The sequence below is a fragment of the Brienomyrus brachyistius genome, unplaced genomic scaffold (assembly GCF_023856365.1).
Source record: "Brienomyrus brachyistius isolate T26 unplaced genomic scaffold, BBRACH_0.4 scaffold58, whole genome shotgun sequence".
Classification (NCBI taxonomy): domain Eukaryota; kingdom Metazoa; phylum Chordata; class Actinopteri; order Osteoglossiformes; family Mormyridae; genus Brienomyrus; species Brienomyrus brachyistius.
The window spans coordinates 373,137-400,623 of NW_026042333.1; the positions used below are offsets into that span (position 1 = coordinate 373,137).

The 27,487-nt window shown below is 48.4% G+C and overlaps 3 protein-coding genes and 2 long non-coding RNA genes across 10 annotated transcripts; 1 reads left to right on the forward strand and 4 right to left on the reverse strand.

Annotated features, from left to right (window-relative positions):
- Nucleotides 1-879: 879 nt before the first annotated feature.
- On the reverse strand, nt 880-12,404 carry tp53 (tumor protein p53). Of its 5 annotated transcripts, none has more exons than XM_049001384.1 (11): nt 11,486-12,404; nt 6,454-6,585; nt 6,092-6,134; nt 5,334-5,504; nt 3,252-3,438; nt 2,808-2,920; nt 2,521-2,630; nt 2,309-2,445; nt 2,011-2,105; nt 1,806-1,909; nt 880-1,713 (listed from the first exon to the last, which is right to left on the reverse strand). In XM_049001384.1, exons 1-11 carry the CDS (start codon nt 11,584-11,586, stop codon nt 1,614-1,616), a joined length of 1,293 nt encoding a protein of 430 aa, XP_048857341.1. In that variant the 5' UTR covers nt 11,587-12,404; the 3' UTR covers nt 880-1,613. The 5 variants fall into 5 exon arrangements, with proteins under 5 accessions (XP_048857341.1, XP_048857342.1, XP_048857343.1 ...); XM_049001385.1 differs by lacking the exon at nt 11,486-12,404 and adding an exon at nt 7,617-7,779; XM_049001386.1 differs by lacking the exon at nt 11,486-12,404 and adding an exon at nt 7,197-7,337.
- Nucleotides 12,405-12,667: 263 nt separating this feature from the next.
- LOC125724922 (uncharacterized) lies at nt 12,668-14,271 on the reverse strand. The gene is made up of 3 exons (XR_007387259.1): nt 13,623-14,271; nt 13,452-13,535; nt 12,668-13,066 (listed from the first exon to the last, which is right to left on the reverse strand). It is a non-coding gene; the product is annotated as an uncharacterized LOC125724922 (long non-coding RNA).
- Nucleotides 14,272-14,700: 429 nt separating this feature from the next.
- LOC125724918 (eukaryotic translation initiation factor 5A-1-like) lies at nt 14,701-21,323 on the forward strand. Its single transcript, XM_049001389.1, has 6 exons — nt 14,701-15,012; nt 16,408-16,582; nt 16,691-16,795; nt 16,920-17,051; nt 17,154-17,218; nt 19,068-21,323. The coding sequence occupies exons 2-5, from the start codon at nt 16,415-16,417 to the stop codon at nt 17,214-17,216; spliced, it is 468 nt and encodes a 155-aa protein (XP_048857346.1). The 5' UTR covers nt 14,701-15,012; nt 16,408-16,414; the 3' UTR covers nt 17,217-17,218; nt 19,068-21,323.
- On the reverse strand, nt 17,257-18,591 carry LOC125724921 (uncharacterized). 2 transcript variants are annotated; one of them, XR_007387258.1, is made up of 5 exons: nt 18,470-18,591; nt 17,870-17,949; nt 17,670-17,749; nt 17,470-17,549; nt 17,257-17,309 (listed from the first exon to the last, which is right to left on the reverse strand). It is a non-coding gene; the product is annotated as an uncharacterized LOC125724921 (long non-coding RNA). The 2 variants fall into 2 exon arrangements; XR_007387257.1 differs by lacking the exon at nt 17,257-17,309 and adding an exon at nt 17,322-17,389.
- gps2 (G protein pathway suppressor 2) lies at nt 21,250-26,432 on the reverse strand. Its single transcript, XM_049001390.1, is given in 12 exon segments — nt 21,250-21,864; nt 23,204-23,287; nt 23,379-23,474; nt 23,710-23,786; nt 24,022-24,105; nt 24,207-24,388; nt 24,448-24,520; nt 24,739-24,818; nt 25,352-25,464; nt 25,594-25,703; nt 25,908-26,021; nt 26,300-26,432. Coding segments are annotated over 11 exon segments (1,086 nt in total). The 5' UTR covers nt 26,002-26,021; nt 26,300-26,432; the 3' UTR covers nt 21,250-21,771.
- Between the last annotated feature and the right edge of the window lie 1,055 nt (nt 26,433-27,487).

A 27,487-nucleotide genomic window follows, 5' to 3' on the forward strand; every position in this document is an offset into this window, starting at 1 on the left:
GAAACGGGCACAGCTGTTCATGACAGCAGGACAAACGAGGACAGAGGAAAAAATCCTGCCAGCTTCCCTGATGCCACGCAGTAGGTCACTGAGGGTGCAACCACATCCAAGTCTAATGACGGGAACCGGGTTCGAGAGGGCCAGCGATGCAGGTGCCAGGTCCTTCCCTTCCTCGTTCTTATCTTATCTTTGACGTCTTTATGCCACACGGACTGTCCGCCCGATAAACATTCCCCACAATAAACTTTGAACCTGCGTGCCACCGAACACTCATACGCACCTAGTTTAGTTGCCTTCGCGAATGAGCTTGAAAATGTGCCTTGGAGATGTGTAATCAATGTAACGACAGCTAATGCAACTTCGTTCACCGAATGCTCCTGTATTCAATAGATTTGATGCATGATCCATCCATCCATCATCTCACTGTTTATGCCGGGGGGGATGGGGGGTAGAATATCCCAAACAGCATCACGGACACAAACAATGGGCGACTTAGACAGGCCAGCTGGCTGCAGGGCATTTGACTACAACCCCTAGTGTCAACGTCATGCAGTAAACTTGGGGAAAAAAAATGCTAGTATTCCACTAAGATTAATTCCCTGATCCCTTATTAAAAATTGCTCCTTATTAAAAACCTCTTTGTGCTAATTACCACATCGCTCTTGAGCTGAATCATTTGCGGTGAAATAGGGAAAGAACTAAGCTACACAGGGCTCCACCCCCCCGGGACTGGAGTTTAACATCCCTGACATCTCCCCCTCCTTCAGCAACCACCCACACCTCGTATTAAAAAACCAGCATGATTAATGCATTGATCGTTAGCTATGAGCGGAGCGGAGCCGGGCTCCGGCGGCATTTCACGTTATTCAGACCAGCAGGTGTGGGAATTCGTATAAAAAGTTTATTTAGCTTGTATCATTTAAAAGTGATAAAAAAAATAAAGGCTACAAGTTTTTTTTATATAAAAAAAAAGTCTACAAGCATATCAAAGTCTGTCCCACAGTGTGCTGATTATTAAGTACAGAGTACAGACCCAGAGCCGCTCAGAAGCTACAGACACAATGGGAGCGGAGGGGACTCATGAGTATCAGGCATGGCTCACGCACTAGGGAGTCCAGCTCCTCCCCTTTACCCACAATGCACCAGAACCCACAGAGCCAGCCCATGCGTCATGTGACCCAAGGTACCAGTGCGACGCCACAGAGATTAACCTTAGGAAGCTTCCTTGAGACCCGTTAGAGGAAACGGAGACGCTTCACCCCGTTTACAGTAATAAAACGTTGACACGGTTTTGTGTAGAGAAAAGCTTCCTGAATGGGTCCCTTATTTCCAGCACGAAAAAGAAAAAAAAAATACAGAAACCAAAAACCCAACATAACCGAGATTCCATTAGCAACAGAAGTATCAGTGATACACAAATAAACGCTCACTCCCCCCCCCCCGGCCGTCTAGAATATAAGAAAGAACTAGGAATACAAAAATACAAAGTCAACGATTTTAAGAAATTATAAAAAAACAGCCAGAGTTACTAACAGAGTCACGCTACAGAGTAAAATCCTCTAAAAGGATGCATAAGGCCAGCGAGTGCTGCAGGCCGGCCGGAGTCCTGCTACTCAGTCCGAATCGCTCTTCTCCTCCTTCACCAGGAGCTTCTTCCCCCTCTTAGGCTCCGGAGCTTCGCGCTCCTTCTCACGCTTGGCCGTCTTGGATTGCCTGGTGGGGGGGGGGGGGGCATCGTTACAGGGAATTCCAGAATTGCGCAGAGACGGGAGTCTGAGCTCAGACCCAGAACGCACGGCACTCACAGCTTCTGCCTGTACTTCTCCTGGTCCGCAAGGGGAACCACATCTCCCAGCTCCAGGCTCTGGTTGATCTTCTTCAGCATCTCGTAACGTTCCTTACCACGGATCTGGCAAAAAAAAAAAAAAAACAAGGGGGGGGTTGGTTAGCACATGGTTATCTGGCATGAGCGTGGACCCCAAAACCCACCGGTGCCCCCGATCTGCTCACATGCAGTGTGTAGATCTCCTCCTCGTTGCTGGAGCTGGACTTGGTCTTCTTGCTGGGCTCAGGCCGGGGGCCGGTCTGAGATGGTTCCTTAAGGGCTGCAAGAGTGCCGTGAAATTGTCACCATGACGGGGGCAGGAAAGGAAGCTTACTCGTAGTTACATGAGTTGGCCAGCAGGCGGCGCAAGACACCAAGAGTTCAGGTTTTCGTAACCATCACAAGAGCGTCATCATTCGTAAAAACCACGCAGCCTGATGGGATCCGTCGGAATAACTATCAGGGTGTTTCAGCCGCACTCACCGCGCTTGGTGCCTCCGCTGGTCTTGGACGCCAAGTTCTCCTGCAGCTTGGAGTAGTTCTCCTCTTCGGTCTTCCGGTCGCGGCCGGGGCAGGCGCAGACGCGCACCTCAAAACTGCGCCGTCCCAGCAGCTGGCCACTGTAATGACAACTTTATGGTGAGTGCGTCGGGGGAGGGGGGACCAGGAAGCGGGGGGTGACTGGGGGTACTGACTCTGGGCTCTCCAGCGTGATGATGGTGAGGATGGGCCGCCGGTTCATGCCCCCCATGCAGCTGCTATTGCACATGTAGTTGTACAGGACGGTCGTGGACTCGGAGCCCACCTGGGGGAGGGGCGGGAGGCATCCATTAGTTACCATGGCAACTCGCGCGATCCACGACGATCGTTAACAATGATTTCACCAGTCCCCTTAGCTAAAGTGAAGGATGCTTTACGTTAAAGGTACAGCAGCTGAATCCAGGGGATACAGGATCGCGTCCCCCCCAAACCACATGCGTACCTGGGGCGGCTCGTAGGGGACCACTACACTGTGCCGGAGGGTGTTGGTGTCATCGATGTACTGAGCCCTCTGGCTCCCCTCCACTCGGATCAGGTGACCCCTGGGGGCGGGGCCTGGGAAACAGGGAAAGTCAGCGGGGCACCCCGATTGGCTCGGCGTGAGCTGGTGTCGCAATGCAGGGATGAGGTGAGCTCGGTAATGAGCTCGGTCAGAGAACGGAAGTACAGGCTTTATCGTTTAATAATTAATGCACATTAAAAGTCAAGCATAAACATAAAAACTGGATAATGACACAAGAGCCAATCACATATATCCTATCCTGATTTTATATTTTAAAGAATAAGACTAATTAACGAGCAAAACTGATGATGGACCAAAGTGGCCAACTTTTGGAGTCGACTTGTTTTGTTGTAGAGAGATATGACCAGCAGGGGGTGCTCTCACCTTCGTTATTCTCGGGGACGCGTTCATGGTGCGGACACCGGCGCACCACCTCGGCCACGTGCTCCGACTTCTTGTAGACGGCGGTGGCCCGCAGGACAGAACCGGACGGGGGCGGCTGGCTCACCAGCATCTGCACCGGACACGTCTTGGCCAGCTGGCAGTAGAGCTTGTTCAGGATGGAGGAGTACTGGAGGGGGACGGGAGCGAGCGGGTCAGCGGAAACGCCGGCAGGATCCGGAACAACCCGCTGCATGATTAATGAAGCATTCACAGCTGCTGGAAATTAAAAACATCAACGCCGACATTTTGCCCCGCATAAATGCCACATTCTCATTCTCCAGAAAAAGCCACTGCGAGTTCCAGAGAGAATTAACACACCCCCACCGCCCCCCCCCCCCCCCCCAGGCCATACAGAGCGATGATCTCACAGCGCCTCGGGTCAGGAGAGAAAGCAAACGTAGCCGTCAGGGCAAAAGTCACAAGTGTGGAAGTCCCCTCAGCGGTTGCCAGAAGTTGCCACGTCGCCTCGTCTGGCAACCCCGGCCAGGAAGCTCACCTACATCGCCACTCCGCACAATCCTCTGGAAGGAGGGAGGGGATCAGGCTTTGTACCCTCCGCTCCCCCCCCCCCCAGCCCAGGCTGCGAGCAGAGAGCCCGCTCCCCTCCCCCACCCCAGACTGAAGAGCAAGTCTGAACATGCCCCGTCCGACTGGCGGTTTAGGCGCGGGCGGGCAAGTGGGCAAACGCCTTCTCTGGCTCCCAGCACGGCGCTCAAACGGGCACCAGCACCGAGTCACACGGGGCCCCACGCTCCAGAACCCACATATCCAATCACAGCCTGGGAAGCGCTATAAGTCAGGCTGAATTATTATTATTTATCAACGACCTTTGATAATTCATAACTTTACATGGCCTGTGTGAGGCTTTTTAATGCAGAGTCCATTGTCATTATGGGGGAATTTACTAACCACCAACTAATTATCAACTCTATGTGGAGGCAGGAGCAAAATCGAAACTTACACTCATACACAGCAGAAATTTTAACTCTAATGAGAACTAAGCGCAAGTCACATGTCATCTGTGGGCGGGGCCACGTTAACCCTCTCCCAGCCAGGAAGAAAAGCAGAGCGGACACAGCCGGAGGACATGCCTCATCATGTCCATTACCCATAAGCAGCAGCCGGTCGTACCAAAATGCTGGTGGGGGCCCAGCGGACAGGCCTGAGGGTCACCTCACTCCGGCACTGCGAGCTCGTCCTCACCAGCAGTGATACAAGAGGCCAAAACGTCCTTACGGATCCTTGAAGCTCCCTCCCAGCACGCCGCTCCAGCCCTGGATGGTCTCTGGGCTCCCACCGAAGCAGGATCCCCCCCCCAGGATCGACCGCGCCAGACGGGAACAATAGGAAACTAAGCGGGGTCTAGGTTCACCATGGGGATCCTGGATCAACCAGAGGTATGGCTTCATCAAGGCATGGACAACCAGAAAACCGCCGGTGAGACACAGCGAGATTCTGAAGGGGCTAAGTGTGCTAAACCTCTCTTGAAAATTACTTTAAAAATACTAAAATTCAAAAATAACGATACGTTTCCTGCAAACAAGCTAGTTGCTCCATTTTCTATGGAAAAAAAAAAATCGATTTTCCTTCACTGCTGCTCTTAAATTTCACTACACATTTAAAATGAAAATTGCGTTGGTTGGACTACATAGAGATAACTGGGATGAAGTTTAGAGAGATTTTTCTGATTAAAAGGTATTTAAACAGATCAGATCAGCTAAAGAATTGGGTTTGGGTTACAGTGCGTGTTCGACTCTCTATACCCAGGGCCACAATTTTTTGCCCGTCTCTAAACGAGAAGCAGGAGCTACCGAAATGTTGGTTCGACCCGCCGGCAGCGTCACGGCGATGGGCGAGATTTAGGAGAACGAGGCATGCAGATTGTGCGAAACAGAGGGATGGATCGGAATTTTACAGCCGTGGGAGATTAAAGGGTGGATGAGATCAGCCTGGGTGGAGGTGCGTAAACCAGATGATGACGTGGTACTGGTAGGGGCAGGACACGCTGCCATGGCGACTCACCGTGCTGGTGACAGACTTGGTCGTGCTGGACTGCGTGAAGCGCAGCTGGAAGTCCAGGCTCCCGGGGTAGTCGGAGGTGGTGGGGACCGTGGAGGAGGGGGGCACCCCGCATTCGGGGGGCGACACCGAGGGCTGGGGGGGTGTAGCCTCGAAAAAGCTAGCGTCGAGCAGCTACACGTCGGCACAGAGAAATAACAAAATAAATAAACACAAAACAACAGTAACCTGACCCAGATCCCCTGATAGAGTAAATGCTTCTGGATCCACGTTCAGATTTTGGGTGGACTTTTTAATCGAGATAAACATGGAACATAAGTACCCAGACACATAGAGAGTAAGCCTAGAGGCACCACCGTTACGCGTTAGTGCTCCAGCTTAATTCGATTGGGCTGTTTCTACCTCAACCCTGTTAAGGACTCCAAATAAAAAGTTGTGGGTGGAAAGATCATTATCGGGCCAAGCTTCCTGCTGGACATCATATCCTCCCACCCACGCTCTTCAGGAGGCTTCAGATCGCCATCCACCCCCACATTCCGGTTTCCCAAATGCTCCCAGGGCCAACCACAGTGCCTGCCTGGTGAGGGGGTGGGGGACAAGGGCCCGACACCCAGGAGTGTAAGCCGCAGACACATTCTCTTCTGAAAATGTGAACAGGGAGCAAGGGGCTTTTAATAGATTACGCCGGCTGTTTTTTCAGGTGACGTAGCCGTCGTGATGAGGTGGAACCTCCCGGACGGCCGAGCGCGGAGCACACTCACATTTCCAATGTCTTCCCAGTGCTCGCTCTCATTCGGCGCCGGCCTAAAATATCGGTAAACGTTAACTGCGTGAATGCAAAATGATCATCAGGTCCGCTATTCAAAGAAACGGCATCGGTAACATTTGCTCCTTAGATATTAGCCTTGCACTTTGCATTGCACACCTTGCACGTGACAAATAAAACTCTTGAATCCTATCTACAGGCATGCACGGCTCTCCAAGAGGGCCTTTAATAATAGAGTCAAACAAAACACTGGTATAGCTTGCAGGATGTTTCTCAGTGGCGTCTTATAGTGGTTAGGCCCCGTTGCGCTGCAGTTTAAAGGGCCTGATGCGGGTGTTTGGGAGCTCTCATACTTACATGAGGTTCCACAGGTCCTGGAAAGTCTGGTTAAAGGGCAGGTTGTCCTGCTCGGCCATGTTATCTCCCACGTCTGTGTCTGCAGCGCTCATTTGCTTGCAGAAGCACGAAGGGCAGAGGGGCAGCGCAAATCTGGGGGATGAGGAATCACCAACACAGATGTTAGCTCTAATACAAGAATAAAACATTTTCATGACAGGAACGGCATTTTGGGTTACAACAAACATGTTTACGTGCATGCGACATGTCGGCAATTCCTGGCATTGTTTTTCAAATGACATTCGCGAATTTCATTAATAACTTAAAAGGCTTAATCTGATAAGGTGGTAAAGCGACATCCTGCGTGTAACAGCAAAGTGCAAACAAGCCATAACGTAAAATCCCTACCCCCCCCCCCCGCCACCAGTTCCCCTCAACAGAAATAAAGTCGCGTGGCGTTATTATTTACGAAAAAGCCGTGAAACGAAAGTAAGTTTTAAACGTGGCCTACTGTTTATTTAAAGAAAAACTAGCGCGCTAGCTGACGTCCGATCAGACTTCAAAGTCAAGTTGAATTTACATTCAGCCCGCACATAACAATGACCTGCATACCTTTTCTCTAAAAATTTACAAATAAGATTATTAAAAACTATAATCAATGGTGGGTCAATAACATGTATAAGCTGCAATGTTTTAAACAATGAAATTAAGTGGCTGTAACTATGCCAAAACGAAAGTAAAACGCTCTTGCCATTTTTTCGTACCAACACAGCCCCGCCAAACCAGATGAAGCCCCCGCAGCTGCTGGACGGCGCTTCTAGAGAATCGCAAATGCGGAGTGGAAACGCTCGGATGATCAGCCGAAGGACCGCAAGCAAAACTCCGACAACGCCGGGGCAACAATGGAGCGGCCAGCTGTACGTGGGAACGTCTGTCTCTTCCGTATGAGCCAAGTGACTAACAGAGCAGAGCTAACCAAAACTAGTCAGAGGTCTTTCAACGCGAATCAACAAATGAACTGCATTCGTATAGGCACTACTTTGTGTGTTGTATGTGAACACTTATATCTTATATTAAACAACTATTTGCAGATATTATATCTCGTCTTTAAAGGCCCAGATGAAGAAAAAAAAGAACCACGGTCATCAATTTTCATGTGCAAATAATAATTCAGCAGATCTTACCAATTCTGCAACTAGCCCACTTATGCGTCTACCCCACTCGCTGGAGGGCGGGCCAAAGACTGTGGTTTTAGGTTTGTAAGTGAATTGATATATTTTTTTTCCTTTTCAATGAAAAACCAACCATGCTTTGGGGATTCCCCGAAAACAAGCCGGAAATGTGGGCGTGGTTATGCGAATAGATCACATGGATACTTGCGGCATCCAATGAGATGCAAAGCCAATCAAAAATTTTCGTTTCGAATTCAAAACGCGCCTGTCGTAGGTTCTAGAGAACGCGCGCACAACAAAACTGCTTAGTCGTAAATCCTGAAAAATACGTTCAATCCCGCGCGCGGCAAACTATAACCGGCAGTTAACAACACAGCGCCCTCAGTGGTGAGGAGGTTAACTGCTGCATCGAACTTCACTAGTGAATGAAAGCACTGGTGTGGAAGATGTCGGACGGTATATATGATGAAGAAATAAAACCAAGGAAACCTGCTCCCAAAAAGAAAAATTCCCCGTTGACCTTAACGCACCACTTGTCATACACAAGTGATTAATTCGTTACAATTGATCGAGGGTATAAAACGCATTACGAGATTCCGAAACCAGAATAACATAGCGGAAAAACTCGACAAAAGTCAGCGCTGTTTATTTTGTTAATGGCATAATTTAAGTCACTGCAGCTGTTCCTTCTGCTAATACGGCTCCATTCAAAGATACCCCATCTCCATTTATCATTTGCCTTTATCTAAACCCAACAGGACATTGATTCTCAAATGGCAAATAAAAAGGAAACGGTGTAAAATTTTATATATATATAATTTTAAATTAGTTGTCTTATCCTTGGTGCGCTTCAAACTGTCGCCTTAAGCTGCAATGAGAAATAAATAAATTGCTTAAGCCTATATAATATTTATGGATAGACAAATTGAGTTACCACGCAAGAAGTATAGTACTAGTATTTCGTGTTGCCCCTCTACATTTTGCACGCATCGCAGCCACATGAAACGTTTCCCAGGTCTAACCACAATTTACGACTTTAGGGACTATTCGAGATTATTACTTCCATATTGACTGTTATAAACATTCTCCCGTATAACCGAACCCCCTTTGAAACTAGTGTTATGATGCGAAATTCATAGTAAAACGAATGTAAGGCTTTCATCGACATTCTGGCAGTATTATTATTACGTAACTTCTTTCCAAATTAATTAAAATATCGAACTCCTCAGTGTAAAAACTCAATATTAAGTAACAGAATATCAGCGTTGATAATCAGTATTTGAAGTTTATTTTGTTGCATTTTTTTTCCAAATGACACTTAATCTGATGCTCGCGATCATGTTCTGATTGTTATAAATATAACTTTAATTGTTGTTCACTTATATGGAGGTGTCAAAATCCGTTAATCGTATTTTATTAGTCGTCCGTAAGGCCACATAAAACGATTAAATTAATATTACGGTGGCAAAAGAACTAGTTCATTGTGGACAGCCGCGCGAAGAGGCCAAGGGGTCAAGGTAAGTAAACTGAGCCATGGGTGTTAATTGTAATTTAAAATTTACATTTACAAACCTATTTTAAATCTCAAAGGTAGAAATTTAGACAGAAATACATAGGAAATTTAGCATAGGTTTATGAAACTTTGCTAGATACATTATAGCTTCACTCTAAATGGAATAATATGTTGCTACACACAACACGGTTTTTAACAGGTTATTACAGTATAACAGGGACCGTCACTACTCAACCGATCAATAATCATGCAAGAATCCTCATTAAATCAGATTATCGTATAAACTACCTCAAACCACAGAAGCCGGTAAATCGCACAGAAGCCTAAATTATCTACTAATCTTAGAATTGTTCTCATTATATCCCTCCTAGTTCAGTGCAAAACTAAAGTTCGTTAATATAAACAGGGCGAAATCTGTCAGTAAGAAGCCGCTGCTCTTACACGCGTAATCTGCAGAGGTTGTGACTTTGTTTTACAAACAGTGAAGTTGTTACGAGCTTTGCCAAATGTAACTGATTCTAAAGAACCTGCCCCAAACAGACCGGGATGCACAGCAGCAGCTGAAGGGCGGCTCTGGCCCGTGTAGTACAGGCGTATTGTAATGCGACAGTATGTTCGGAAATGCAGATTTGTCCAAGTTTGGTCAGATGGCTGGCGTGAGATTTTCAATTCGAGACAAGTATGCACGTGCATCTCCATGTATATAAGAGTTTTATTACCTTGTAAATAGTTTATTGGGTTTGCAAACTGCCCCTACACCTTTGATGTAGCTAATTTTAAGTTCATAAAGAATAATATAGATTTGCCATAAGATTTCTTCGGTGAGCGTAAGTCTGAAAAGTCTCGCCAGATTCGTTAGAATCGGCAACCCTGGAAATGAGAAAGGTAATCATTACCACTTATATACACAGATAATTATCACTATAAATTATGGTAACTTCTTTATCAGAAATTATCATAATTGAATGCCTTAGACGTTATAACAACCTATGGGACTTTGGGCACCCAGATGCGAGGAATATTTAAAAAGTTTATCCAATGATTAATTTCTTCCTTTTTGCTGGTTTATCATAGCCCAACCTCAGATAGGGTGAAACACTGCAAGGCCAACTGTATGGCAGCTCGGAAATACAAAATTTGAATGCAAAACTCCTTTATTGAACAGAAAAAAACACAGCTCAACTAAATGGCGCGATCATCATAGCGTATGTATTACAGCAGAAAAAAGCCCCAAAGTATGAGATCAAGCGGCCACAAAATGGCGGGATATACGTGCAAGAATGTCTCTTATAATACACAGGGGTCAGATACCTAGATTTCTTTAGATTAACATTCAGGATAAAACCTCAAGATTTTAAATGCTGGCAACATATTTTGTTTTCCACACACGCACATATATACAGAGATACATACATACACATATTTTACATTTATAAATATTTTAACTAAGGTGTTATTATTCGATGCCAAGGAAGTTTCTGAGAATCAAATGAAAAGGCCACAGTATCCGGGCTGAGAAATTGTATCTTGTGTAAGTATTACTGTATTTCTTGTCATGAAAAATCCACAATCGGCCTGTCGTTTTGACGCAAACTATAATACAGACAACATGGCCACGATGTTCACTCCAGCCCATCAAACCTTAAACTATAAAGGGAAAGGAGACCGACCGCCAGATAGCAGAAACGCTACACGCCATGAATAAGGTTTCAAATGCGTCTTGAATTCTTGAGAATTCGGAACATTTTATTATGAAATACAAATGAAATTATTGGGATGGAAAAAAATAATTGTGGGAAAAAAAACGTTAATTGACCTAAGATGATTAAGGTCATATTTTGTTAAGGGGCAAGACAATAACGGTATCTTGCAAAAATACATAATAATTAAACTAAATTAATGATTCTATGACTACATTTAGAACGGAAAAACACGCAAGAGTGAATTAGCAGCTGAGGTGCTTCTCACTCTGAAGCTGAAGCATAAAATGGCTCTCCTGACAGAGTTTACTGACTCCAATGCTACCTAGGCCTCGCAGACCAAATAATAGGCATATCATTTTTAAATTGCGCCATTCTTCCCCGATAAAAATAACTACCAAATAGGAAAAATAAAATACCGGGAACCTTAAATTATTTTCAGTTCCGAACGTCCACAACTTAAGCACATGTCTGTTTGCCAAAACACGAGACTGCTGTCCTGCACTATTCCAGGAAAAAAATGTATTTTAATTTCCAGGGAATCTCGGTAAAAATTCAAGGGGATGCGTTTGAAAACCGATTCACGGCGAACTTTCGCAATGCGCATGTAGTAGGAGAGGGCGAGCTGTACAGGAATACAGCCCTATTTCTAAAATGGAGGCACCCACCTGTCATCAATGATGTTACAAACCCCAAAGACATTTCTGCAACAGGGTTCGAAAACCTGGTCGCTTGACAACAAGCTGGAAGGTGCCGCATCCGAATCCATTGCTCAGAATTTCAGGTGGTCAAAATGGAGCGACTACCCCAATATCTTAAGCAAAACCGGAAGGGGGAGGCTATACCATATCGGTGTAAGGGGCTACCAAATTAGAGGGAAAAACGTCAGGACAAAACCTGCTAACGTTGACCAATAGAAACGAACAAACAAACTGGGGGTATTTCGAAAGTTACACCACTTTTGTGGTGCCCCAGGTACGCTCTGGTTGGGGGCAGAGCAGAGGTGTTTGTGTAGCATTAGCTATCAAACAAACTTAAGTCACGGTACAGCTAAGAGGCAGTACATGTGGGTAGAATAAAACGACAGTCGTTTACACACCAGTAAAGCTTAAAAGGGGTGTTAATTCCTAAATAATGAGGTAACATAATATAAACGAACAAACGAACCACCGATACCAACAGGCAGAGCAGTCCTCATCCCAAAGTCAGATGCCGATTTAGTGATTCATTTATGTTGGCCGGTAGTTTCAGCAGCACCACCCTCCACATCCGACAGAAGATCTCCTTCGTATCCTCGGGTCTTTTTTGCTGTCTCTCGTCAGTCTAGTTATTATTTTTTTCTTATCTCAATTTATTTAAAAGTACGCATCATCAGTGTCACGGAAGTGGCAGATAAGTTAAATTCAGCGGGCTCTGGCTTCTGTGTCCTCCCGCTCGCTCTCTCTCTCTCTCTCTCTCTCGCTCTCTCTCTCTGGCTCTTCCCCTCTCACCCGCCCCGTACTGGCTGACAGCGCGCTCAGCTTCCGTCCTGCCATGTCCCACCGACTGATAGATTGTCAGGCGTTCTCGGTTGGCGACTCACGGTCAGTCTTCTGTTTTCTCTGAGTTTTGTTTTTTTTTGCTAATACTGTCAATTTTCCCTCCCGTCTTGAGTGTGCATGTTCCACATAACCTCATTCATTCTGTCATTTTTTTTGTTGCAGTCCGTCACCCTAAGCTCTCGCTCTCTCGGTGTCACATGACCGCAGTACTTCCCCACCCCCTAGTTGATGTGAACCAGCACAACTGATGGTTCTATTATTCACTTCAGAGCCCCCCCCCTCCCCTTTATTTACAATATCACCCCTCCCCTTAATTCACCCCATCCGTGTACCTTTAAAGTTACGACAGAAGGTGTGACACTCAGACTGAAAGCGCAGAATTGTTCACGGAGGAGAGGGCAGTACAGTTTCAAGCAGGCTGACACACTTTCACAATGAAATGGGTGGTGTCTGAAGAAGCAGGCTGTGTTTCTGAAAAGCGGGACACAGCCTTGACGTGCTCCATCTTCGCCATATGCGGAACTAGGCTGACAAAAGGGCGCCAAAGGGAAAATTTGGGGAACTTCACTGGGCGGGAAAGCAGCCCCAAGGTGCAGCTGCCTACACAGACGCCACCAGCGTTCGGAGGGAGTTTCTACTCCACCAATGACATCCACTCCTGATAGACCACAGAGTTTCACTTTTCTTCTACGTGAACCGAGTAGGTAACTGATGGGGAGGGAGAGAGAGAGTGGAATGAGAGATTAGTAAAAATCAAGAGATATTTTTCACTCTTTTTAAGTCTCCTACTGTTTTACTTTAGTGCCACGTGTTTTATATCTCTCTTTAAAAAAACACACTTCATTCTCAGAAATAAAATGATCCAGCACGTTAGATTGCTTCATGTGACTCAAAATAAAAATCACTGAACTGGCCAGTTCACACATTCCCTCCAAAGAGACATATTTCATAATCTAGCATCACGGATAGTGACATCACACATCAATGGCATTGCTAGGAGTCAGCTCAATCTGCCTGTTCGGAAAAGTAGGTATTTTCCACAGAACCACAGGCTTGCTCAATCCTGAGGGAACAGCCGCTGCACTGTACTCACAGGCCATCTCATCCAATCGGCTGCGTCCCCCTCCCCAGCGTTTTCAGAGGACAGCCAAGGGACTGCTTCTGAGTGATGCTTCACCTGGTTCCAAGACAGAGGGCGCAATTGTTCCATAGGCACAGAAGCGACAACGACGCTATGATTCACAGCAGGGGTGGCCAATCTTACCCACAAAGGGCCGGTGTGTGTGTGCAGGTTTTTGTGCGGGGATCTCCAACGCGATCCGGCACGCCGTCCAGCCAGCAGGTCCTCGAGTCAATACACGTAAAAGGCAGACAATGCCCGTCGTTATATTTGCAGTTCCATACTTCCATAAGGTTGCCGCTTTCCAAAAATGAAAGCATGTCACTCTCCAGAGTGGAAGTGTTTTTAAAGCTCTCTGCTTGATTCGTATTCCTTTGCAGGCACCCCCAGTCACGGATCACGGAACAGTCCAAAATCCAGTCTGGTTGCTCGGTCTCCCTACCCAACCAGGGGCAGCAGTGATGATCTGGCACTTGCCTGGTGAATTTATTTTTTTACACTACTGTACTGTTATGTAACACCGTCATTAACATATTGATTTCTCTGATATGTGCAGTTTCTGGATCATACAGGCATACTCTATACTGGTTGTTGCCTATTTAAGGGTGGCTGTCTGTAAAATTTCATTGCGATTCGGTCATTTCAAACACTTCTTATTCTGAATAATACTTTCAGAGTTGTATTTGATCAGTAAATAAAGCTATCAAATAAACGTGTATCTACTAAATAATTCAATGTTTCGATTTATAAAACTAGGAAAAGAATAAGTCATCCGCACACAGTGATGCTAAATCTGTAGAATACGGGTTTTTTTGTTAAAAAAATGTTTTCTTTAAATCAAGGTCACCGGAACGCCTCCTGAAAACGCAACCTCATATAAGCTATGGTTATGGGAGTCCGGTAGCTTTAAATAAACCACTGACTTCACTTCACAGGACCGCAAGTGAAAAATCCCCCCGTTTTGTAAGCGCTCGGCGTGGGCCGGTGCTGAATGAATGGGCCCCCCCCTCCGCGAACGCGCCGGTCCCGCACCGACCAGATCAAGACACAATGGGCAAAATTCCCCGGAAGAGCACTCTCCACTGGGAGAGCAAAAAACACCTTTTTAATACAGAAGGTGACTAGGAATTAGGCATATAATGAAAGAGTGAAAGTAGTGCAAAGGCTCGTGCCCGGTATCCCAAACGCGCTCCCGCCATCCAATGAGTGTCAGGATGGAGAGGTGAACGCGCCTGCGCAGTTGGGGAAAGTGTCACAGTGGGGAAAAATCCTTCCTTTCGGGATCTGTGGGCGCTTAATGTTAAGGGAGCTGAAGAAAGAGCGACGCCGTTAAATAACGCCCAACGCCGCCGGAAAAGCGACGGGAGAGGCGCTGGGAAGAAAGAGGCAAGAGGCATCGCTGGATCGACGCAGTGAGGCGAGGAGGGACGGCCGGGTGTGCGGGGAAAAAGAGGAGGAAGCTGGATCTGTAGTCGTCCGAAGCGGGGCTGTCCGGCCGGAGACGCGCTTAACTAAGAGAAGGCGAGTGGCCGAGGTGAGTGTTTTATTAAAACCTCGGGAGATGCAGCCGATCGTGAGCCCCCCAGCCTCGCTTGGATACTTTAAACTGTCATGTCATTGCATTGCATTGACCAGCATTTTGCATTGATTTTTAAAGTGGACGATATTCGTTTGGTGGAGCTTGTAGCAGAGTACGCATTTACGGGTGTTAGTCTCCCTGTGAGGCCGAGCGGCCCTGAATCCTACTGATCGCAGTTATAAATCTCAGCCTGCCTATCCCCAACCAGTCATTCACACTCATGCAAAAAGCAATTAACAGTGTAGAATCATTGCATACGTATGCCTATAATGGAAGTGCGTTTTCTACTTTGCACGCACACTTTAATGTATGTTCTGTATAAAATATGGTCATTATCCCGTATCACTGCTATCCGGCCACGCCGGCGGGCCTCGGTCCAGGTCCGGTTTAGGGGAGATGCGGGGGGGGGGATGTCCGGTAAATAAGCTGCTGTCTCCTCCCACAAAATGCGCTTGTGGATACGAGCCGGTCGGTCCGGGATCCCGGGGGGGTAGCATCCTGCGCGTGTTTTCCCATAATTTCCCGAGATGGCCCGAGACCGGCCATGGATTCAAATGATTTTCTCCCGTTGGATCCCCCTTAAACGCCATGGTGAAGCTGACTTTATATGTTCCCGGTGTTTCTGGCACATGATCAGCCGTGTATTAGTGGGGTTTACAAGGGTTAAGGTAGTTAAGACACGTGAGTAAGCCGAATAACCGGTTAATTGTAACTAACGCTGCGGGCACTAATAGATCAGCCGTCGTTTTGCATAAAACGTTCAGTTATCCTCTTTTTATGAGTTGTAACAGCTTTACCTTTAATACTTTTAATATTTGTAGTCTGTAATATGTAATTGTGTGTGTATATATATTTTATTCTGATTCTATTTTTCTAATATTTTGATTCGTATTTTTATGGTCCGTCCTACCCACTTCTACACGCATTTCTCTTACTCATTTCTCCCTCCCACCCACGAGGTCACAGGCCTTTAGTATTGTGAGGACTTGCAGTGACATGCTAACTCTTGCTCAGGGCACGTTGTGAATCTGGCGCTGGGATGACGGAGCGCCCCCGTATGGTGCTCCTGTGCCCTGCCAGAGTTTGCCTGCCCTCCCTCGCCATTGTGCTGCATGAATTCCTGTGAATAGCAGCGCATAGTGACCAATGGAGTCGGTACCCGTGCAATGTGGTGTTCTGTTATTTTAAATTCTAGGTTCTCATGCGATGAAAATGCGGGTTTTGTTTTAATCTTACTGTCTGGCGCATGAAAGCTTAATTGCGGGCCAGGGGGCTGCAGTGCCGCGTGGCTCCATTGTGGTCCTCAGCCAGGTCCTCACCATTCACATGTTGACGTGTGCCGTTTGCCAGCATCGACATGGCCGACGCAGATCTGGACTTCCAGACGGGCGATGCGGGGGCGTCCACCACCTTCCCCATGCAGTGCTCCGCCCTGCGCAAGAACGGCTACGTCTTGCTGAAGGGGCGGCCGTGCAAGATCGTAGAGATGTCCACCTCCAAGACGGGCAAGCACGGTCACGCCAAGGTGGGCGGGGGCGGGTTCAGATGCTCGCGTTGTTGCATCGCAGCCGCGCGGCTGCTCAGGAATCGTCAGTGATCTCCTGCATCTTCAGCGTGTGGTTCCTCTGGACAGGTCCACATGGTCGGCATTGACATCTTCTCAGGCAAGAAGTATGAGGACATCTGTCCCTCTACACACAACATGGATGTTCCCAACATCAAGAGGATGGAGTACCAGGTGCGTTCTGGGATATGAAGAAAATGGAGTGGTGGGGTGTGTGTGTGTGTGTGTGTGTAGGGGGGGAGGCCTGTTTCTATCTTCTTCCATCTGACTGTGTTCGGTGTCCCACTCTCACCCCTAGCTGATCGGCATCCAGGACGGCTACCTGTCTCTGCTTCAGGACAATGGTGAGGTGCGGGAGGACCTTAAGATGCCCGAAGGAGACTTGGGCAAGGAGATCGAGGCCAAGTTTGAGGCCGGCGAGGAGATCCTGGTCAGTTCCGTTATGACGGGGCCCGTTGCTCCTGCTCCCCCCCCCCCCCCCTCTCTCCCCCTTTCCCCGAACCTCACCAGCCTCTTGTTACATCCCTGGCAGATCAGCGTCCTTTCCGCCATGAATGAGGAGTGCGCCGTGGCCGTCAAGTCCGTACTCAAGTAAAGGTAAGGCAGCGGCCGGCCTCTTCGCAGTGGCTCAGATCCGTGTGCGCGCACCTCCGTCAGGGCCTCGCCACAATAATCCGTGTGCGCGCACCTCCGTCAGGGCCTCGCCACAATAATCTGTGTGTGCGCACCTCCGTCAGGGCCTCGCCACAATAATCTGTGTGTGCGCACCTCCGTCAGGGCCTCGCCACAATAATCTGTGTGTGTGCACCTCCGTCAGGGCCTCGCCACAATAATCTGTGTGTGTGCACCTCCGTCAGGGCCTCGCCACAATAATCCGTGTGCGCGCACCTCCGTCAGGGCCTCGCCACAATAATCCGTGTGCGCGCACCTCCGTCAGGGCTTCGCCACAATAATCTGTGTGTGCGCACCTCCGTCAGGGCCTCGCCACAATAATCCATGTGCGCGCACCTCCGTCAGGGCCTCACCACAATAATCTCTGTGCGCGCACCTCCGTCAGGGCCTCACCACAATAATCTCTGTGCGCGCACCTCCGTCAGGGCCTCGCCACAATAATCTGTGTGTGCGCACCTCCGTCAGGGCCTCGCCACAATAATCCGTGTGCGCGCACCTCCGTCAGGGCCTCGCCACAATAATCCGTGTGCGCGCACCTCCGTCAGGGCCTCACCACAATAATCTCTGTGCGCGCACCTCCGTCAGGGCCTCGCCACAATAATCTGTGTGTGCGCACCTCCGTCAGGGCCTCGCCACAATAATCCGTGTGCGCGCACCTCCATCAGGGCCTCACCACAATAATCTCTGTGCGCGCACCTCCGTCAGGGCCTCACCACAATAATCTGTGTGCGCGCACCTCCGTCAGGGCCTCACCACAATAATCTGTGTGCGCGCACCTCCGTCAGGGCCTCACCACAATAATCTGTGTGCGCGCACCTCCGTCAGGGCCTCACCACAATAATCCGTGTGCGCGCACCTCCGTCAGGGCCTCACCACAATAATCCGTGTGCGCGCACCTCCGTCAGGGCCTCACCACAATAATCCGTGTGCGCGCACCTCCGTCAGGGCCTCGCCACAATAATCCGTGTGCACGCACCTCCGTCAGGGCCTCGCCACAATAATCTGTGTGTGCGCACCTCCATCAGGGCCTCACCACAATAATCTGTGTGTGCGCACCTCCATCAGGGCCTCGCCACAATAATCTGTGTGTGCGCACCTTCATCAGGGCCTCGCCACAATAATCTGTGTGTGCGCACCTCCATCAGGGCCTCGCCACAATAATCCGTGTGTGCGCACCTCCGTCAGGGCTCCAGCACAATAATCTGTGTAGATAGTGCGGCCGTTCCTGTCTCAGGACTTCCAACCTGATACGTTCTCCTGTCTAGACCGTGTCAGCTATTGATAATTACAGACGAAGGTGTAGAACACGAACCACCTCGTGCTCAGTGCCAGGCAGTTCAGGTCCAGAAATTTCAAATCCAGACCAAGATTTTGTTCCTACCAACCAGTTAAGTACTCTTTGATTCTCTATGCTCAACTGGTTGGTAGGAACAAAATCTTGGGCTGGATTTGAAGTTTCTTGACCTGAACTGCCCAACACTGCTCATGCTAATGGGTCATTGGATTTAGTAACAGTACTTTTTTTTTTTTTTTTTTACAAACATCCCACATTGGGGCAGAAGAGGGTCCATGCTTTCCATGTGTTCTTTGCAGGTTTGTGTTTATGATGGGGGGGGAACCCTAAAAACCCACATTCCCCGCCCCCCTAGTATCTGTGGTGACATCCCTGCGACCAGTGGGCTGGACCCTGTCTAGCCGGTCTGGTCAATGAAGTCGCCCAGCCCGATCTGTTCTCCCCCCCCCCCCTAACCCACTGTCCCCCGACCGTCTTTAGGGTGCGGTGAAGCAGCCCGGACCAGATGAGAAGAGAGGGAATAAGAGTCCTCCTCTTCATCATCTCATCACTCTCTCTCTATCTCTCTGCCTTCTACCTTTTTAGGTATTAAAAAAAACAAAAAAAACGTAGGACATGTATTCAGAATAAAATTGGAAGCTGTAAACAGAAAATATATGCATATATACCGTAATGTAGAGCATCTATTCATGTAATTCACCAAATACGGGCATGAAGGGGATCGATGTTTTCAAAATGCGCCACCTTGGCGATGGCAGACGTTTCCGGTAGGATTACAGAAAGGTTTTTCCTGGCTGGTTTTAAGGGCTTTTATATCTCATGTCAGCCTCTCTCCCGTGTTTAATATTGTTCCTCTGTGTTACTTTCCGGATCATTCTGTAGCCCCTTCCATCCCTTGTGTATCTAATACTTGTTTAGGGATTGCGAGTATCACAGTGAGTATTAAGGGTAGGAGTATCTAAGGAGTACCATCAGTTTTTCCATCATTTTAACCATACATTGTAAGTCATATGCAGCTAGACTGGTCTTTGTTTAGCAAAAATCTTGTTAAAAAGAAACACTTTTTGTATGAATACCAGCAACAATACATTGAATATTAAGTTTTGAGAATTTCACAGTAAGGAAATTAAAACGCCGATTCACAGCACCCCGTGTCGCGCCGCAGTTTAATTTTTCCGAGTCCGCATGGCTGACCGTGCCCACTGCTAACCCCGCCCCCCTCACAAAAAATGATTGGCAGGTTCCTGACTCGGCTGCAGCATTGCAGCTTATCGATTGGCCATTCGCTGCTGTCCCTCGGGCTTCATTAGATGATGCGGACGGTGCCCATTGATCTCCGTCTGAGGCGGAGCAAAAAAATAAAATTAAAAATCACGGTGCCTCTCGGAGCTTAGATGCCTTTACCTCGCCTTTCGGGATTTTTGTCACGTTCGTAATGACAAAAATGAGTCGTGCAGCGTAACGGTAGTAGAGGGTCAATGGACTGGCGGGTGTAATTTGCCAAGTCTTGCTGTTAGCGACAGTATCTGCGATTTTGTGTGATCTCCTCGCTGCCTCTGGCACGGAGCGGCCTGTAACGCGGCCTCTCCGTGTACAGTTCACGCCCGAAGGGTGTCCTGTCAGAGTGTAAAATCTGCCAGTCGTTTCCAGTCGTGGACAAGATCTCGCGCGCGTCAGCCTCACAGCAGGTCAACTGCGTATTTATTGTGTGATTATAACGAGGCGTTTGTCTGCTCACCATGCCCCGGAGCAGCTCAACACGTCACATCGCGGCCCCACCCGTATCCTCTGCATTTCCAATTGTTAACTTTGCACCAAGTTAACAACTTTGCTCGGCTTTCCACGCTGATCCGTTTGGTTTACGTTTGACCCGAGGACGACCTGGCGCCAGAACCGCCACCTAAAGGTGCCGGGAGACGACCGGCCACACCTTCCGGAAGCTTCTCCTACCACTTTTGGCGACGAGCATCACCTGTTCAGATATCAGCATAGCTGACTCTTTCGATTGCAAATCCTAGAAAATGTTTTTTTTTTTTTTTTTATCAATATTATGGGGAACAAAACTGCTGAAATCTGGAAATGTTAACCCTTCACATGCTGCATGGTTTTGCTGTGGTCCAGACAGCCAAAGGAGGTCCACTGGCTGGGATTTATGCTGCTGCTGTGTTAGAACCACTTCCCCCATGGATGCAGATATAGAGATTTGTATAGAATATAACTCCCAATGCCACAAGTGGGCGTTGAGGTAGCCCTTCTAGTATCGCAAAGTAACGCTAAGATTGGGCGATAAAGGATCAGAATGTAACTTGAGCTCATTGTTGCTACACAAGTGAAACATCTCCTCCTGTTCCCCGCAAGCATCTTTTAATCCACTTGCATCACGGTCACGTACGTTAAATAAGTACTAAAACTTCAAAGATACATAGTGGCAGGACTGGTAACCCGGGGAAACGAGATGGGCACTGCCGGATGGGGAGGGGAGGGACGTCCCTGTTTCCGAAGATTCGCTGCTGTCAGCCCACCCGCCCTCCTCCAGCAGTCTGCGCGTGCCGCCTCGGCAAGCCCCAGTGGACGCGAGGGGAGTCTGGAGCAGAGGTCACTGTGATGACGCCCCCCCCCCCCCCCCCCCCCCGGAGGAGCCAAGCACACACTGCAGACCTGCTTTTGTTACGCGATTCTTTTATTTTTGTAGGATGCACATCTGTTTAATCTCAGAAAATAAACTTTACCAGTGGAGTCTGTCGTCTAGTGGAGTCTGAATTCACATAATACAAAGTGTAGATTAATTTATATTTCAAATAAAGCCGTCGACAGGGAAGGATGTACAGGTTACCATGAAAATGCAAGGAGAAAAGTCATCCATTCTTTAGATTTCTATTTACACACAAAAGTTAAATCCTTGCCAGTTTCCAGAAAACTTAAGTGTTCTCATCTTTAAAATCCTAAAAATACAGCAATATGTACTATTAGTATTTACACACCAGCCAACATGGAACTTGTGAACTTCATACAAGATAGCTGAGCAGGGATCTGACCAGAGATCAGAATCCTGTCCATTCTCATCCTTAGCCCTCATCACTACTTAAAGCAAAAACATGGAAAGCGGCACTCGATCAGCTGTTCAGCCACGACCCCCTGTAGACGGATGATGGCTCGGGTGCCGTCTCCCTCATAGGTCGATTGATTACTTGCTGTGGTGATAGAACCTCTGTGCTGACTGGCTGTGGGACAGGTAGGCGTGGCGAGGTGCAGGCTGTGGTGAACCTTGGAAAGTAGCCTATGGCAGGGAAGCAGAGGAAATTGCTGGAAGTGTCGTCATGACGAATCCTGCTAGCATGCGTTCAGCTTTGCACTGTCAAACTTACTTCTCTGCACGAGCCATGTTGTGCCCGATCCAACCTCAAGTGGGCTGAACTACAGCGCCAGTCAAAACTTTGGACACACCTTTCCATAGAAAGGTTTGTCTGCACTCTTCTCTACACTTTAGAATAACTATAGTGAGATTAAAGCTATAAAACAACATATGGAATTATGCATGGAGGGGGGGAAAAAAGGATAAAAAAAAAAAATTGTACGGGGGGGGCAGCTCTGGGTCGGGACTCTGGTTCAAATCCCATCATCAGTTGACTGATCCCACCATTGGGCCCTTGAGTAAGGCCCTTATAGTAAAACCTCCATTGGCCCAGAGACTGGACCACCCTACTGTCTCCTCTACACCAGTTTCATGAGGTGACCTCCTGGGATGCTTTTCCAGCTGTCCTGAAGGGGGTCCCACATATATGCTGACCACTCATTGGCCACTTCACACCTTCACACTCTGGTCAAACTCCTCCAAAACCCATCTCTACTGTGACCAGGTCATGTGACCAGGTCATGTGACCAGGTCATGTGACCAGGTCATGTGACCAGGTCATGTGACCAGGTCATGTGACGCGACACTATCGCTCCACTTTTGTAAGCGGCTTGGCACGTACAAATTTTTGACTGCCACTGTATATGTGGTAGGGTGATAATACATTTTGTAAATGTAATGTAATCCTACATTGTTAATGTATCTAGTAGGGCTTGTGTGCAAAGCAAGATACAAGTATGGATCATATAGCGCAGTCAGCCAGTCCCTGTAGCAACTTAGGTGAAGGGCCAATCTCAAAGACCCAACGGGGAGATCACTCTAGGATTTGAACCAGCGACCTTCTGATCGCAGATACTGCACCCTGACCCGCTGCGCCACACTCGCAACCCTGAGCCCCCGCCCACACTCGCAATCCCCCGTCAGAATGTGCTTCCCCGCAGCTGCACTGCTGCCCTCTGCTTCTTCAGTGCCACTGGGCATCCATTAATCCCCTCTGTCCCCATCTGTCCTTGCAAGCTGCTGTGTTTTCTAGCACCTGCTATTCTGATATATTAATTCAGTACTCTAGCACCCCCCCAGCAGAATAAGTAAGAATTGCGGAATTTTAACATTATTTTTAAGACGCAATGTAAACAAGTGTGACAGGCTGGATGATGACAAACTTCACTGATATATATTATTTTCCTTCGGTTCAAGTGCAACAGAACGTGGCAGTGGACCTGATTTGGTCCGGGGTGTGGGGCAGAGAACCGGCAGGACTCACCGAGTGTGTTTGCTGGGGGGGTGTCCCGTGACTGAAACCCCCGGGGGAGACTGGGCGTGGGGGGTGGGCGTAAGGCAGGCCGGACTGTCACAGGACACGGAAGAAGAGCAGGGGATATGTTAGTGACCACGGTGTGAGTGAGAATGAGTGTGTGTGCGTCAGACTGCCGGCTGACCTTTGCTGGAGGGATCTGCACCGCGATGGAGCCGCTGGGCATCAGGCCTGCGGTGCTGGGGTGGAGAGCCTGTGGGTGCAGGGGCCGCAGGGTACTCTGTGACACACACACACACTCACGCAGCAAAGTCGCTGATACCTGACACTAAGGAACCACGGCTGGCACAACCAGGTAGGTGAGAGAGAAAGACAGAGAGGGAAAGAGACAGACGGGGAGGAAGAAATAGAGACGGTGGGAGGGAGAGAGAGAGAGACAGACAGGGAAGGAGGAAGACAGACAGACATTGAGGGAAAGAGAGACAGATAAAGAGAGACAGAGGGAATGTCCTGACCGAGTCGGTGAAGCCAGACTGCTGGTTGGCATGCTCCAGCTGCTTCTGCAGGGGGATACCAGCACTGGGGATGAAGCCTGCGAAGAGAGGAGGGTCAGAGAGGGGCCGGTGGGGTACTGTGTGGGGGGGGGGGGGGGGGAGACCGGCTGCCTCTAAATACCTGCTCCTGTTCAGAGCTACAGGTACACATTGGTTAAAGAGCCAAGAAGCGAATCAGAAGCGTGTCAGCAAAAAAATCGGTTCCCTTTACGGGTGTGTGTGTGTGTATATATATGTTTCACTTGTGACACACACAGACAGAGAGAGACGTACCCGGCTGTGAGGGGAAGTGGCCGTGCACGGCGTAGGCCTGAGGCTGGTGAGGGAGATACTGCATAGCCTGGAAGGCTGCCGCACCTGCCCAGGTGAGGGGAGAGAGCGTCAGAGGGCGACACACCGCCACCAACCCAAGGCAGGAAGCACAGGGCACAGGGACACTTGGCGAGACATGGGCACACCTCTGAGCTGGGAGCCTCCGGTGTAGCTGGCGGAGACGGGCTGCCCAGGGTTGTAGGGAGGCACGTGCTGGGGCTGGCTCACCCCGTACGGCCCGTGTGCCGCCTGTCCGGCCGCGTACTGGCCATGCTCTGAGCTGCTGGCACCGAAGCCGGCCTGGGCCTGGAAGGGACACCCCTGTCAGCTGACGGGCCCCAGTGACGGACGCTCACAGCGAACAGGTACGCCTCGCCCCTCCCCTACTCAGGAAGAACCGGTGGCTGGAACAGCTGCTTACTGCGGTCCCCAAGCAGAGCGGGCCGAGCGGCCGTGATGGCTGAGCTGCCTAAAACGGAGAAGGCGATTGGAAGGAAATAATAGGGAGGACGGAATAATGGGTAAGGGCATGGAATAAAATGATGACTGCACAGGAATGAGTCTGCTGTCAGACACACACAACTGCAGTAGAAGCGATACAAATGCATATCCGGGCCTGAATGTAACCACGGCGACGGTCTGAAAATAGTATGGAAGACGGCGGGGCACCCAGCTCGCCTTGGATGCTGAGAAGGTGTTGCCCCGAGTGCATAGTCATGCTGGGCTGGTAGTTGGTCGGGGTCAGCGTCGTCATGTCGCTGTGGGGACGAGAGGGGGACAGGATCTTTACAAATGTACACTGGGGTGAGGTTTGGGGGGGGGAGTGGCTAAGAGCACATGTTGGGAGCGTGAGGGGGTTACTGATGGAAACAGAAGCCGTTGACCCGACTGTAGATCCTTCTGAACATCCTTCTGGAACTTTGGGCAGTGACTGATGAGGGTCCGGCAGTTGACTTTGCAGGCGATATAACCCCCCCCCCCCCCCCCCCCCCCACCCACACACACCCACACACACCACACACACCACACACCACACACACACACACACAACACCCACACCTCACCACACTGCCTGTCTGTGTCCTGGCACTTCCTTACAGAAGCACTTCCTTTACAGCCTTTAGAAAAGCACAAGATAAATGTGATGCCGTATGTGACTTATTTTAAGCAGAATAATTACATTTTACTCCGATTTCAGAACAAAAGTGCACCGTGAGCCCTGACTCTGTGCATGTATCTGAGCAGCCTCCCTAAACCATGGCGTCTCTCTGGGTCAAGGCCGCCTCCTCACCTCTGCTCCTTCCTACGCCGCTTCTCCTCCTCGTGAAGCACCTTCTTGAGCTGCAGGAACAGCTGGTGCTTCTCCTCCTGCAGGCCCTGTAGCTTTTCCTCCATCTTCATGATCTGGGAGGTGACGGCAGATGGGTGGTAGAGCGAGGGTTAATGAGCAGGCGAGGATGGCACAGGGGGGAAAGAGGTTGTACACCAATCAAATTTCTGCTTTTTTAAACATGGACGTGGCACACATCACACCTGCTCCTTAGTCTCTTCCAGGGACATCCTCTCCTCCATTTCTTTTTTCCTCTTCCTCTCTTCTTCTTCCTTCAGTTTCTGTTCCATCATCTTATCCACCTCCTCCTCCTCTGTGGCAGTGCATGAAAACATGAAGGTAAGGGGGCTCAATGAATCGCTACTGCTAGCAGGATGCAGAGAAAAGCAATGGATGGATGCTTTCTTTTGCACAAAACGAGTTTTTTTTTTTTAAAGACAGAAACTATAAATATGGACGGCTGGTATTGTTTAAAATTTCACTGCTTAACTTTACTTAATTTTCACGGCTGCCTCACCCTGCCTCTTGCGTTCCCTCTCTCTCATAATATGCTTGTGCAGCGCCCGGGCCATGGCGTTGGACAGCTTCGGTCTCTCCAGCAGGGCGGGCATGTTGCGGGCGCCGGGTGAACCTGTCGCCGCGCCATAACCCGTTACAAGCGCAGTAAACAAGATGTCGACTTCGAGAGTGCAACTTGGAAAAGTACTTTTGACAAGTTTACAATACACGGTCAATCGTAATCGCTACCATAAATGGGACTGGAGAAAACATCATCTATATAATACGTAAATTGCTAGGTTATTATTTTGAACACGGTGTACACATTAAAACAGCGATTTAAAATGCAGCTTCTGTACGCGCAGTATAAACTATGCAGCTAGTTCACAAAGTCAACATACTCCTACTTACAATAATAGCGGTAGAAAATTCTCTAATGTGCGTCACTCTGTGCACGAACTGATATTGTTTCATGTGTTTCTTTGACGTCGATCTGGTGAAATCTGATTACACTAAAGTACTAAATGCAATGGTAATAAGGACAAGGGAACGTACTTGCCTGAAAACTGTGCGGAAGTGTTATGGTGTCGCACAGGGGGTGGGCCTCATTTCCGGTTAAGGAAGCGGAAGCGCGTCATGGCTGTAGCGCAGCGTCATTGTTAGAGCTGGAGTAGTCCAGCTTTTTGAAACAACTGCTTAGATGGCATACATCACCTACCACAATAGTTACGACGAATATGTGGTAATATTGTGCTAAAATATGTCACTAATACAAACCACATAGCCTAAGCTAAAAAGATGCATTAAGTGGAGTGCCAGTTAGCTGTGCGTATCAGCTATGAAGAGATCTGAGCAAGAACCCATACAGCCTGTGTATAAATTGCAAGTGCATCAGACAAAAAAAAACTCAATCTGTGTGAGAATTTCAGGATTGCAGTTCGATGCACATTTCCTTCACCCCTAAAAGAAGTGGAGTATTTTTTTTTTCTCCATAATATCTCACCACACACAGTTCTGGACTTCAGCTTTCCAAGACTGACTGACTGACACTGTCTTGAAGGCAAAGGTTTCATTTGCCGTTTCTTTTGTCGACCTCTTGTAGTTGTTTATGAAAAGATCATTTGGGAATGGTACATTTTTGATCATTCTATCATCTATCCCAGCTGTGAGGGAAAATATCTATTAAAACTGTTAAAAGAAAAAATAAATGGAAATTCAAAGTGTTATCTGTATTGAAGTGTACCATCGGTGTCCTGCTTTCTGTTGTGAGAGAATTCGGTGGCCATCAATGCTGTGAATTTTGCAAACGTTATTTTGACCAATGAGAAAATATAGTACTAGATAGAAAATTGAATAGAACACTGGAACAGGAAAATATGGCACATGACATGATTATATTTTATAGATAGGTTGAGGGTGGGAGATAAAGAGATCTGTAAGCAAGATTGGTTTGTTCGACTAAAAGTTTGGTCAGGGTGGGACAGGACATGGTTTAACACACTGACAGATCAAGTAAAGGGAGAAAATGTGCTGATATGAATTGGTATTGTTTGCCCTGAACTTTCCAATCTGCAGGAAAGTAATGTCAAACCCATCAGA

Coding starts and splice junctions, on each gene's coding strand:
- LOC125724918 (XM_049001389.1), top strand. CDS start 16,415: ATGGCCGACGCAGATCTGGACTTCCAGACGGGCGATGCGGGGGCGTCC. Junction 16,583..16,690: donor GCAAGCACGGTCACGCCAAG/GTGGGCGGGGGC, acceptor TCCTCTGGACAG/GTCCACATGGTCGGCATTGA. Junction 16,796..16,919: donor TCAAGAGGATGGAGTACCAG/GTGCGTTCTGGG, acceptor TCTCACCCCTAG/CTGATCGGCATCCAGGACGG.
- tp53 (XM_049001384.1), bottom strand. CDS start 11,586: ATGGATTCGGATGCGGCACCTTCCAGCTTGTTGTCAAGCGACCAGGTT. Junction 6,135..6,453: donor CAGGACCTGTGGAACCTCAT/GTAAGTATGAGA, acceptor CCGATATTTTAG/GCCGGCGCCGAATGAGAGCG. Junction 1,910..2,010: donor AGGAGATCTACACACTGCAT/GTGAGCAGATCG, acceptor TTTTTTTGCCAG/ATCCGTGGTAAGGAACGTTA.